The 13,582-nt window shown below is 41.0% G+C and overlaps 1 protein-coding gene across 3 annotated transcripts in view; it reads left to right on the top strand.

Moving 5' to 3' along the window:
• LOC147616421 (ubiquitin carboxyl-terminal hydrolase 9-like) overlaps positions 1–10,394 on the top strand; it is an 88,113-nt gene extending 77,719 nt beyond the window's left edge. The window contains exons 9-14 of one of the 3 annotated variants that reach the window (XM_086777501.1): positions 7,076–7,246; positions 7,376–7,633; positions 7,826–7,974; positions 8,280–8,807; positions 8,947–9,211; positions 9,486–10,394. In XM_086777501.1, coding sequence (XP_086633627.1) covers positions 7,076–7,246; positions 7,376–7,633; positions 7,826–7,974; positions 8,280–8,807; positions 8,947–9,211; positions 9,486–9,656 — 1,542 coding nt within the window. In that variant the 3' untranslated portion in view covers positions 9,657–10,394. Of the gene's footprint in view, positions 1–7,075; positions 7,247–7,375; positions 7,634–7,825; positions 7,975–8,279; positions 8,808–8,946; positions 9,212–9,485 lie in introns of those variants that run through there. The other 2 variants (XM_086777502.1, XM_086777503.1) reach the window with 2 other exon arrangements.
• The last annotated feature ends 3,188 nt before the right edge of the window (positions 10,395–13,582 follow it).

The raw sequence follows: 13,582 nt of genomic DNA on the forward strand, positions 1-13,582 counted from the left end.
ATGAGCATAATCAAAGTGCCATGATCCTCTTTCACATAGAGGGTGCTCTCTGTTGGACTATTGCAAAAATCCTGGTTGGTCAAATAAATATGTATCTTCTCATACCAAGCTCGAGGAGCTTGCTTGAGACCATAAAGTGCTTCGAAGCTTGCATATTTGCTTTCATGACCATGCATCACAAAACCAATGGGCTGATTTGCATAAACTTCTTCCTGCAAATCCCCATTGAGAAAAGCTGATTTTGTCCCAGTGATGCACTTTCCATCCATGATGGGCAGCCAATGCAACAACACATCTAATTGTGGCCATACGAGAAGTAGGTGCGAAAGTCTCATCATAATGAATACCTTTTTTATTGGGCATACTCTTTGGCCACGAGCCTGGCCTTTTACATGTCAATGTTACCATCAAACTTTCTTTTCAACTTGTATACCCACTTTGTGTCAATCGGCTTCTTGCCGGCAGGTAAGTCTACCAAATCCCATGTGTTGTTTTTGTGGATAGAATCCATCTCATTTTGCATGGCTTTTATCCAATGCTCATCCTCATGAGCCTCTTCAAATGAATCTGGCTCATCTAAATCACAAAGAGTACTCATGCAAGCAACATCTTCATGTTCTCTTGAATTATGGGAACCAGCCCGTGTCCTGCTACCAAGTGGAGCTGAAAGCTTGCTCTCATGCAAGGTACAGAGTAGCCAACGAGGCACAACTCTAGCCTCTTCCATTACTGTTTGCTCTTGCTCCACTGCTTCCTCTACATTTTGAGGTGTAATGAGCTCATTTATGGACTGATTTTGAGCTCCCAAATGTTGTCCATTAGGCAAAGTTGATGGTTGGTCTGTTGTGCCATCAATTCCCAATGGGAGAAGTCCTTCAAACATGTTAAATGGGCTTGAAGGTGGCTGTCCGAAAAATTCAGCCAATGGTTGGTCTGAATTTTCAGCAAACACGTCTCTCCTATCTAAAATCCTTTGTGTGGAAGGATTAAAGAGACGGTAGCCTTTACTGCCACTATCGCAGCCCAGAAATATGCACTTAGTGGCTTTGTCATCCAAAAACTCTCAAGTGATCAACTTTAGGTTTCCTCTTGTGCCTGGCCTCATATGGCGTTATGGTTTTCAATGCTTTGGTAGGACATCTATTCAACACACGTGTAGCACACATGATTGCCTACATCCAGAATTTGTGAGGCAAGCCTTTGCCTTTAACCACGCATCTAGCCATGTCCATCAATGACATGTTCTTTCTCTTAGCAACACCATTTTGCTGAGGAGAATATGGCATCGTGCATTAATGTGTTATGGCCTTTTTTGCCATAAAAGCTTTGAAAGCAATGGACATGTATTCCCTCCCTCGATCTGTACTCAAGGTATGCACTTTGCAACTTTTGTTTAATTTTCAGTCTGTGCCACAAAATGTTGAAAACATGCAAATACATCAGATTTTTCTTTCAAGGGATGCATCCAAGTAAATCGGGAGTAGTCATCAATAAAGGTTACAAAGTATACATGCTTTCCAATAGATGGTGTCTGCATAGGACCACACAGATCACTGCGCACAAGCTGTAATTTTCGGACAACCCTTGTTGATTCATCTTTTGGGAATGCATTTTTATGCATCTTATCCAATATGCACCCTTCACATACATGTTTTGGTGGCAGTTCTACATGAGGCATGTCTTGCACCATTTGATGCCTTTGCAATAGCATCAGATTGCCACAATTGACATGCCCAAACCTGGCATGCCACAATTTTGCCTCTAGCATGGCAAGTGTAAGACTGTTAACCACATGAGTATCATGCTCTCTCTTGTCAAATCTGTCAAGCTTATATAACCCATGGTACAATGTGCCGGAAGTGACCAATGCATATCCACCTTCACGGTCTTTCACTCTGCATCCGTCGTCCTCAAAGTTCGCTGCATATTCTCTTTTAGCAAAAGAGGAGACGGACAACAAGTTCTTCTTAATCCCTGGCACATACAATAGATTTGGAAGACATAAGTTTGCACCATCTGCTGTTGTGAGGATCACCTCCCCAACACCCTGAACTGGATAAGAAGAATTGTTTGCACATGTTACCCGTTTGCCTTTAGGGGCAGCCATAAGCTTCTTAAAAACAAATTCCTTTGTGAGGTAATGTGTTTAGAAGCACTAGTGTCAAAGTACCATGCGTCGTATCTATCTGACATTGAGAGACATATGCTCGAATGATGCATTATAATTGCAAATAAGAAAAGTCCACTTATCCTTCATGAGATTTACTGATGCATCATGTTTCTTTGCAGGTGATGAAGAAGAATCTATAGCCATGCCACTTTCCTTTTTCTTCTCCTTTGCAAGGCGCTTTCTGCACTCAATCAAATAGTGACCCGGCTTTTTGCAGTAGTGACATTTGTCCTTTTTCTTGGGTTTGCATACATCACTTTTAGCCTTTTGTGAAGGTTGTCACAAATTAGTCTTTGGCTGAAAATTGCTTTTGGCTTTTCCTTTGCCCTTGACTTGGGCAACAAAAGCCCCATCAGTACCACGCATGACGGAAGATTTGTTCTTCTGATTCTGCTCCTCCTATAGTAACAAGCCAACTAACTCTTCAAACAAGATTGGTTCTAGGTTTTCCCGCATAGATAGAGTGAGCAATGTGTGGAAGTTCAAGTAAGTTTCTAGCAGTGATGATAGTGTCTTGGAAACGAGCTCCTTTTCAGAAATGACCTCATCAAGAATGAGCAATTTCTCCCGAAGATCTTGGAACTTCGTAAGATGATCGGCCATACTGTTAGCATAATTCATGTCCAAGTTCTCAAGTTCCTTCTTGAGATATGCAACCCTGGCTCATTCTTTGCTTGATACATGGTTTCAAGTACATCCCAAGCTCGCTGTGAGGTCCTGCAAGACCTGATATGCAGTATAATTAATCGCTTTATTGACAAAGTGATGAAAGCCATCACTTGGGCATCACGAGTATCCCATCTCTTCTGCTCTTGTGAGGGAGGAGTAGGTACTGCAGCTTGTTGAGCACCACGACCAGGTGTGTTAGGTACTATGTCTGTAGGGTGTACATCTTCACCTGATACATAACCCCATAAGCCTTTGGCCACAAGAAGGTTTTGGACCATGAAACTCCAGAGGGAGTAGTTATTGCCATCCAATTTGTCCTCTTGGGACAAAACCCCGAATATATCGGTTGTATTCCCAACTATAACATTGAAATCTCTTTACCAAGAGATATGCAAACACTTGCAACCAAGTATGTTGTAAAAAGCACCTGCAGGCAAAAACCCAATGCCCCGGAGTGCTATGCCAGGCAATCACAGATTCTTGAGCAAACTTTTTGCCTCAATACAATGCTTCAGTAATTGTTTGGAGTGTCCTGACAAATCAAGCAATGCAAATCTCTGGACAATCAATGCATAAACATCCAATCAAGGCCCGTACAATGGAAAGTCCCAAATTTTTGTGCACCAGAGAGCTGAATGATGTGCCAATTGCACACAAATGCGAAAAGCCCCAAATTTTAATGCACCATTGGTCTCAATTTTGTGCCAATTGCACATAAATTGCAATAGCCCTAAATCCTTGTGTACCATGGAGGTGCAATTGTGCAATTAAGCACGAATTTTCGAAAACCCCCAAATTTTTGCAAAGCTTGTAGCTTGAATTTGTGCAATCAAGCAAAAAATTTTGCATTTGCGTGCATGAAATTGTCCTGTTTGCCTTGAATCATGCAATTAAGCATGAATTTAAAAAAATCTCAAATTTTCACTTAATCCTGTGCCTAAAGTCTTTCTCTGTGCCGCTGCTTGCACTTGGTTGCACTCATGTATGCATGACCTTGATTTTATCTTTGGATGACTTGTATTGTTTGCTTGGACAATGCTTGAGATTTCTACCTACGTTGTCCATGGGGCCAAGGACACCTGGTCACCCTGTGGACGTGTATGTGCACACATGTTTGCAACTGACAAGTGGTCAACATGTGTTTTGCAGGTGGTAAGTGTCCCCAAAAACCCAATTTACGGCTTTATAGTTTCACATACTAATAATTATGGGTGCAGGTTCACACACACTTATAAATTACCGGACAACTTGTAAGATAGGACTATTTTAATACATGTGGCAGCCATAAGGTGGGCACCGGACTTGACTTGAACCAACTGATAGTAGGCGCCCCCTTCTGGACCAGAAAAGCACACGATTAAGCTATTTTCAGCGGGGAGGCTCTATTATTGGGGAGAACTCCAGATTTATGGTAGGCGGTGCATGGGAGCTGGTCGACCAGTTTTGCAGCTGTTGGCAGCCTTTTCCCACCTTCCATCGCGACGGAAACCATCTAGGTGTATGGGAGAAGTTGGTCGACTACTCCTGGGAGCTTTTCCTGCTACTGGCTGGCTGTTTACAGCTCTTCAAAGCTGCTGGTCAGGGCACTTAATAGGAGGGAAAGCTGGTCGATTGGAGGGAGGGTGATCCTTTGCTGAGCTGAGACCTTCTGGTATGTGTGTTGCTACCAGTCGACCCCTTCTGTGGCTACTGAGAGCTGGTCGACTGTTGCTAACAGCCCTACAAGGCTGGTCAATTAGTTCTATGAGCCAGACAGAAGGAAGATGAAGATGCAGAGCTGTCGTTGGCTGATGTGGGAGTGCTATGGGCTGTCCATGGTTGTCCTACATATGCTTTATGCCAGGAATGCTCTCTTGTGCTGAGGATCATCAACAAATTCTGCATGTGTTTTAGTTTTGCTTTCATATTGTATTGGAAGAGATAGGTGCTAGGCAATGGAGAATCCTGGGACGCCCGTGAAGTTGTATTTTGGAAGCAGACTCCTTTTTGGTAATCTAACCATAAAGAGGGGGTGGGGGGGGGTGTTCAGCCCATCCTCTGGCCCCTAGTGTGGTGTACTGTGCAGATTCGTCATCTTGTTTTATCTAGCATGCTTATGTGTATTTTCAAATTCCATGATTGATAAGATTTTCCGTGTACAGATGCCCTTCCGTTTACAGTAGCATACATATGCTACCACCACATATGCCACATGTCAAACCATGATGCAAAGTGTCCCTAGTAGGTGTCACCTACATACATCATTGCTTACATAAGATCCTCTTAAGAGGAGGTTCCCACACACAAAAGAACCCACACACTAGCAGCTGTTCACACACACTAGAACCGCTTTACAGTACTAAGTAAACAGATGTCGGTTTACACAACCACCTAGCACCTTTTTATTCCCACATTCATCACTAATAATATTTAATAAGAGGTAAGCGCTTATTAACAGCATTGCCGCTTGGTACATCTGGCAGGCCAGATGCAGCAAAGGCCATTGATGGATCTGTCACCCTGCTGGTGCAAAAACTATCTGCTTCATCTGGACGGGCACCACACCCTTTGAGGGCGATGGGTCACAGGGAACTTGAATCTGATGGAGTAGTGTCGTGCAACTTTCTTGTGCACCTAGAGTCTGGGCCATTTCTTCTCTCGGGGCTGAGCGTTATTCTGTGTTTAAGTCTTCCGCTGTTAGCACTCATGTGACATCTCCCTCCCACTGAGTGTAGCCCTTCATAAGGGAGTGGACAGTTTGTTGGTGGCTACCACTATTTGGGATGAGGTCATCGATTTCTCTGAGTTTGTTGGTGACATTCGCCTCACGGATGCTATTAGCCAAGCCTAACTAGTAGGAGGATGGAACTTGACTGTTCTGGCTTCAGAGATCTAAGTGGCTTGTTTGATGGATGGAGGCACAGGTGGCTCATCTCTATGAAGACGACCATCCAGGGGTTGCTGAGAATCAGGCGAGTGCTTAGTGGTCTTCCTTGGAGACCTGCAAGGTGGGAGCGTCTCTGTAGCAGGATGGATTACCTATTCCCCATCCAAACCAGCTCTGTAAGCCTTGTGGGCTGACGACTCCTCGAGTAGAGCTCACCACCTTTTCTCTTAGGCATGGATCCATGTCTGGACCTTCCACTGTCTAGTTGGTGCTCTTTTTCACAGCCTCTCCCCGGTCTCTTTCCTACCAGTGAGGGCTATGATGCTTTTTATTTTCAACCCCTAGAGAGGAATGAGAGCGGCCAGCCAAGGAAGGAGATCTCCTCTGTTGTGCATTGTATCTTGACCTCCTCAGAGGGTCGTTTGACCTCTTTTGAGGGTTGTAGTCTGCTTTATGTATTTGTTTTTTTTTTTCTGACTAATAAGAAGGATCTATTTCTCAGGATACTTTTTTTTCCTTAGCCTTTCTTTTGAAACTAGATTTGGTAACCCTTTCCTATTTCTAGTTCTAAACTAGAGCTAGAAAAGCCTATTTGAGACGTATAAATTGGAGTTAAAAATGTAAGTTCTTTTTAGGGATTAGGGAGTAAAACCAATTTATTGGGCATTTCAATATTACATAGCTCTTTTTCCTAATCCCCCATTTGAGAAGTATAAACTGAAATTACAAAAACTAGTTCATAGCTCTTTTTCCTAATTCCCTATTTGAGAATTATAAACTGACATTACAAAAAGTACTTCTTCCTTTTAGGAAGTAGAGAGTACATAATCTAATTGTTGGATATTACATAACTCTTTTATCCATTTTTCAATCAAGAAGTCAAGAAAAATGCTGGAGCTTCTGAAATCTATCAAGATGTTCAGAAACAGAACACTTCTTCTTGTTCTACTCTAGTTCCCTTAATGACCACACCATTCCCGTTTCTGTTTTTCGTAAGTATGCCATGAATGCGCCAATGAGGTGATAGCCCGAGTGGTGAAGGTGTTTGCCTAGGACGAAGAGTTCTTGGGTTCAAAATCCCCCCTTGGTGCTTCCTCTTCGGCATCGTCTACAGCGGATAATTAAGCACCTACGGGTGGTGAAAAATCGGTAACTACAGTTGGATCTTGGGCCTAAGGCTAGTCGGAAAAAAAGGGAAAAAAAGAAGTATGCCATGAATGCACTTGATAAATGGGGTTTTTGAATAATGAACGTCACACTTATGTGCATTATATTCATGTGAGGAGTCTCCAAAAGTTGTGTAGTCTAGAGCCTTATTTGCTTAGGTGGCTTTGCTGATTGGGTTGTCATTCATTGCCGCATTGCTTTAGGAACTTCTGGCCTTCCTTCTAGATGGGTTGCATGAAGATTTGAATCGAGTGAAGTTTAAGCCTTATATCGAACCGAAAGATATCGATGGAAGATCAGATGATGAAGTAGCAAATGAAAGTTGGAGAAATCACAAAGCACGCAATGATTCGATAATCGTGGATATCTGCCAGGTCTGTCCAGCTCTCAAAACCTCTGCTATGTTGTTTGATTTGCCATTTAATCAATATGATAGCTTTGTTGTGGGGTTGGGGAAATACAAACTAACTAGTGGAAGTAACTCTTTTGATCTTCTTTGATAGGGCCAGTATAAGTCTACTCTTGTATGCCCGCTTTGCGATAAAGTCTCAGTAACATTCGATCCTTTCATGTATCTTTCATTACCATTATCATCAACCACAAATCCCACGTTTACTGTGAGGGTGTTCAGTAGTGATGGAAGTGCACCTCCAACACTTCATACAATTACAGTGCCAAAGCAAAGGAGATGCAAAGATCTTGTTTCTGTTGTGGGGAAGGCTTGTAATTTGCAAAACAATGAGAGGCTTTTCCTAACAGAGGTATGTGAGTCGTGAAGCTTTTATCTATGCTGAGAGGTTTTTCCTAACAGAGGTATGTGAGTCGTGAAACTTTTATCTTGAAAGCATAGATTGCTTGCGAGTGTGTGCTATGAAAGTTTCAAATCGAAGGCTTCCTTAGCAACATCAAGGTCGATATTCTAAGCCTTGTTTGATTTTAAACCCAATTTCCAGCTGGACTATCATAATCAGTTCAAATTACTGGAGGATCACATTGATTGGTTAAAGCTAGTTCGTGATGCTGACTATATAGCAGCACATAGGCTTCCCAAAACATTTGAAAAAGCTCCTTTGTTGGTTTTTATGCATCGACGCTCTGTGAAGTAAGTTTTTTATCGAACTTTCTTTCTTTTCTTTTTATATGGCCTTGTAAATTTTGTTTTGTGTATGAAAACAAGATGCATTTATTGATACATTTTGATCGTTGGTGTTGTGTCTACTTATTGTGTGTAATATGCATTTATGTGGCTTGGGTGTTGATCCAACTCCATTGTCAAACAATGCATTGATTTTGCACAAGGCCATATATGTATGATTTTTTATATTTTTAGAAGTGCTGGCACGGCTCGTTATGTACAGGGCTCTAGATAACGGAGACAAATGGTCTTGAATTTTGCTTCATATGCAGGGATGCCCCACAAAAACAGTTGAATATGATCGGACCCCCTTTTATTGCTTCCCTTCCAGAAGAGGGTTTACGAAGAGGAGCAGATTTGGTGAACTTTTTTGAAAATCTTCTACGCCCATTCAGAAACAGAATTCACATCGACCAAGATACAAAGATGTTGGAGAATGCTCAGCCTGGTTTGAATACAGGAGATTCCCCCACTGAGGATTTAGCCAATGGGTTCAATCAAGATGGTCTTTTTCAGTTCTGGCTTGCAGAAGAGGGGTTTGTGGAAAAGCTTATTTTCATAGACTTGGGGAAGCCTCTTCCTTCCGTTTTTAGGTCTATTCAGCTGAATACAAGAGTCCATATTGTTGTAGACTGGTCTGAGAAGGCTTTTGAGTACTACGACATGAGCCAATTTGAAGCGATGCCTGAAGTGTTCAGCTCAAAATGTTCTGTAAAGACACCACAGCAGGAGGTGGTCTCCTTGTACGGTTGTCTAGATGCCTTTTTAAAAGAAGAACCTTTGGGTCCAGAAGACATGTGGTGAGTTAAGGCTATTTATCTGTATTCTGTTTATTGGTTGTTTATGCATTTGCTTTATCATTTGTTCATGTATTTGCTTTACATTTTCTTTTTATTTTTTTTATCATCGTGAAATGACTGTTTTCATGATTGATTGCAGGTATTGTCCTGTCTGTAAGGTGCATCAGCAGGCGAGTAAGAAACTGGATTTATGGAGACTTCCAGATATTCTTGTCTTGCATTTAAAGAGGTTTTCTTTTAGCAGGTACTTGAAGGACAAGCTTGAGACGTATGTGAACTTCCCTATCCATGGTTTAGATTTGAGTAGGTACATCCCTCACAAGGATGATGCGATTTATGAACTTTATGCTGTTACCAATCATTATGGGAGCATGGGTGGAGGCCATTATACGGCCTATGTCAAGGTACTTTTATATTCCATTCTCTTTCTTTGAATCCACTAGTATTCTTATGAGTAGAGCATTCAGTGCATGCCAAGAATGACAACAAACATAAATGGTGTCAGTGAAGTGGTGCATTTTAAAAACGATGACATACGTAAGTGGTGTCATTGAAGTGATGCTTTTTGTTGACAAATGGTGATTCAACTTTACCCTTCTCTGCTAATATGGGGGGCTGACTCCATGGCTGAACTTCAACTTAAGTGCTCTTCATGATGGTTTTACTGTGCTGATGCAGCTCGATGATGATAATGGATGGTACAACTTTGATGATAGTCGGGTTTCTCCCATTAGTGAAGATGAAGTCATGACTGCTGCGGCTTATGTTCTGTTCTACAGGAGAGTTAGACGTAAAAATGATACGTCAACCAATGGTGTACTGAGTTGTGATGATGGAACTGCAAAATGATGCTGATCTAATGTGATAGGAAGGTCACTTTTCTCCTCTATGCGAATATGGAACATGCATTGAGGAAGGATGTGATTCAAGGTCTTCGCATCACGGTTTCCCTTGAGCTTCTTTGAGGCCTTGATAGGGACATGCTGACGTATGCATCTAAAACTGATGCATGGTCCAGCAGATTAGTGCATGTAAAGACTACAATATTCTTTGAAGAGATTTTTTTTGATGGAGAATAATGTATTTGGAGGTTGACGGCTAGGCTTGGCAACCATGCTTAAACTCTTACCTCCTTCCCTCAATTTTGCATAACAATACGTCGGCCTTCTCAATGCCTTCTTAACTAAGAGGTGGTTTTGGATTTTCATAGATACTGAACACAGAAAAGTGCCCTTTATGGGATTATGGTGTGTGTTATTTCAAGTAAATCTGTCACCGAAGTTCCAGTTTCCATGAAGGAATTCCCTTGAGGTGATGGAAAACTTATGTGAATAATGTGGCTTTGCCCACGCCCAAGCAAGAGTGCTGAAGGCCAAGGGGTCTGATTACTTGTGTTTAAGGCAGGTTCCAAGAGAAGATTTTGCTTGCTTCATAGATCTTAGCAATCATTTTACACGTGGTCTGTTCTTTGCAAGGATTGAAGCTAGCACAGTAGAGATCAGATCACATGAATGGATCTATTGTAGAACTGATTTCTAGTACAATTCACACATTCTTATATTAGAAGTAAGTCAATGTTTTCTGTTGTTACTTCCATCCACAAACCATTCTCATGTCATTGTGTAAAAGAGAGAATTGTTAATGTAACTAATTAGCACTTTATTTTTAGGTAAAAGATAGAATTGTTAATGTAACTAATTAGCACTTTATTGTCTATATCTAATATCCCCCACAGCTCCCTCCTTGAGCTAGTTACATGCTCATTTATAAATGTCTCAATATTACCAAATTAGAGGAGAGCAATAGCGAAAAAAAGTTTGTGCTTCCAGTTGTGTTTTTGTCATGTTTTATTTTTTGGAGGCTGGAATCATAGAAACTTTTGATGTTGCAACACTGTTCGAGGTTTGAGCACTTACCCCAACTCGATCTATAAATTGTAGATTACACGAGTCCCGAAAATTTCAAATTTGTTGTTGTGGATTGTGAGCTGTTCATGTCAAGAGCTTACCGTAGCATGTGTCTTTGACCTTAAGAATACAAGCTCTTGTCCCTTCTTCATCTCTTGATTGAACTGTAGCTTTTCAAGTAGACTAGTTGTTATTGTTACTAGGGTTGGTACTGCAACATGGATGCCTTGGATGTAGTAAAATAAGATATGGCCCAATATTTGCCTTCCCTGAGCTAGGCTTGACATTGTTTATCTGTCTCCATGTGGAAATAAAATGGTAGCTCAAGAGATAGGCTTACCTCAGGAGCATATAGATTGTCATAATGCCTTCTTTGACATATAAGTTGTCTTGTGTGCAACATTGTCATTTCAATTGGAAACCTAAAACGGAGTCTGTTGTAAGCATCATCATGGCTGGTTATCTTCTTATACCCCTTAGCCAGTCCTTTGGAACCAAAGAACGACTCCATCTTCTCCTCGGTGGCAAAAGGAATATCTGTTGCTCCCTCCATATAGATGGAACATTGATCCATACTTTGGGGCTAGAATGAAAACTCCTTGACGAGTTGTCTTGACAACTCTATCCTTTTGCACCCCAATGAGTTTTTATGTGGCATTTGGGTTATCTATTGCAAGGAACCACTGAAGTGAAGCAAATTGCAACATACCCACATTCTCGAGCCAAGCTCTATCGTGATTTATATTGCCATCCAACAGGATTGTGAGCTTCTCGAATTCCACCATTGTTGTGAAGGGAAGGAAAAAACATGAGCAAATGCAAGTGCAAAACGTATGGAAGGAAGTATGCGATGAGCTCAAAGAATTGAGAACAAAAGCACAAAACGGAAATGTGCGAATGAAACAAACTTTGAGGAAAGATGGGATAATGGGCAACTGTGCTACTCGTCGAATCATGAAATATTGAAGAGTAGCATGGTTCGAGAAATATCATTCCATATAAAATAATGTTGCATGAAGGGATCTGAGCACAACTCAATGCATGTACACTATGGGGAGTGAAGCCTTCATCATGCAAAGATGAGGGTTTCATTCAATGCATGTACACTACATGGAGTGAAACCCTCATCATGCAATGATGTTATTGAAATAGAATACAAGGGTGTTGTATGTGTGGTAGCTTACCAATCTTCGTGGATATCCAATATGGCCCTATGCAATGTAACTTCAGCTTTTTGAGGTGTAGACCCATTCTGGAATTAAACCGTAACACTAGGTCACCCACATTAAATATTATAAATTTGGTATTTATGCCCTTCAATTTTTTTTGATACCATTGCATATGACATTAGAACTGCTTCTCTCCTAGCGCCAGTAGCTATTCTAGACTATGAGTCATAGATTCCTCTAGAGAAAGTTTTTGGAATAATAATCGCCGCTCTAAAACTTGGAATGACAAACTCTACGGGCACCACCACCTCTTGACCACAACGAAAAAGGAGTATGTTCCATTGCTATCTTATAAGTTGTCCGAAATGCCTAGAGTGTAGAGTACAACTTTCGATCTCAGTCAGTTTGCTTTTCATTGACTATTTTCTTTAGGATCTTTTGTAATACTTGATTGGTAGACTTTGCTTGACTATTGGCCTTGAGAATATTACCCTATATGGATTTTGTACAATCATGTGCTGCTTTGTGAGAATGTAGATCACATCATTCAAGAAACGGCCTCCTTGATCACTGGCCACTGGCCAACTCTATTGGCCATCCAAATCTTGTCATGATCATTTCACATAAAAAAAAGTTCCACTGATATGGTCTTACTATCTCTGAGTGCCTTGGCCTCCACCCACTTGGTGTAATAATCTGTGGCCACCAAAATGTATTTGTTGCCAATTCTATGTGCTGGGGATTTAAATGATCCAATAAAATCGTCCCCATTTTTGAAAAAGGCTCTAAAGGCAATACCGGTTTATGTGGCATTCTATCTGGAGTATTAGGTTGACCCAACCTATGATAAAAATATGAAGCTTTAGTATTGCCATGTATCTTTCAAAATTGTCGGTTGCCATATTCACTAAAGATCTTCAGCTTGTGATGTGTTCGAAAAAAGTTCGTCTACTTACTCCTTGGTGTGCCTCTGGTGCAAGGTTGTTGACTAGAAACGCACCTCTATAACACTTAATCTATTCCACCTTATACAATTAGGATTTAATCACCATGAATGTCTTGCTCAAAGAGCCAGTCTCTTCTTGTGATCTCATGAAATTTCTTTTGGAAATGCTTCATCAATCAAGAACATCATCATTTTATCATGCCAAGTCATTTGAGGAACTTCCAATGTGAACTGATCTGCATGAAAAACTAGTCACATCATCTGTCGATTTTCTAGAACTTGTTCGGGACAAGAAATATGCAACAAGTTGTTCATAGTGAAGTCTGTTCCATATTGTAAAATCAAACTCTTACAACAACAACACCAACCTTGCTAACTTTCTTATCATGTTTGGCTTACTTACCAAATATAATAAAGCCTAGTGGTTGACATAGAAAACAAAACGATTACCCAATAGGTAATACCAAAACTTATTTACTTAGTATGTCATGTCTAAGGTCTCCCACTCTCACTTATGGAGTAATTCTTGAAGGCACTTGAAATTATCCGGCTTGCATAATAAATCGAACCGTACCATCCTCCTTTTATCTCTTACATACCATCCACCTTTTATCTCTTGCATGAGCGAACTCTTGATTGTAACATATGAGTCATCCACAAAAACATGGAAAAGCCTCGTCCAATCTGGAGGTCACACAATCGAGGCTGCGCAAGCAAAAGCTTGAGGTGCTGGAATACCTTTTCACAATGATA

This window comes from Cibotium barometz, chromosome 38 (genome assembly GCF_041138505.1).
Source record: "Cibotium barometz isolate CiBa-2024 chromosome 38, ASM4113850v1, whole genome shotgun sequence".
Taxonomy (NCBI): domain Eukaryota; kingdom Viridiplantae; phylum Streptophyta; class Polypodiopsida; order Cyatheales; family Cibotiaceae; genus Cibotium; species Cibotium barometz.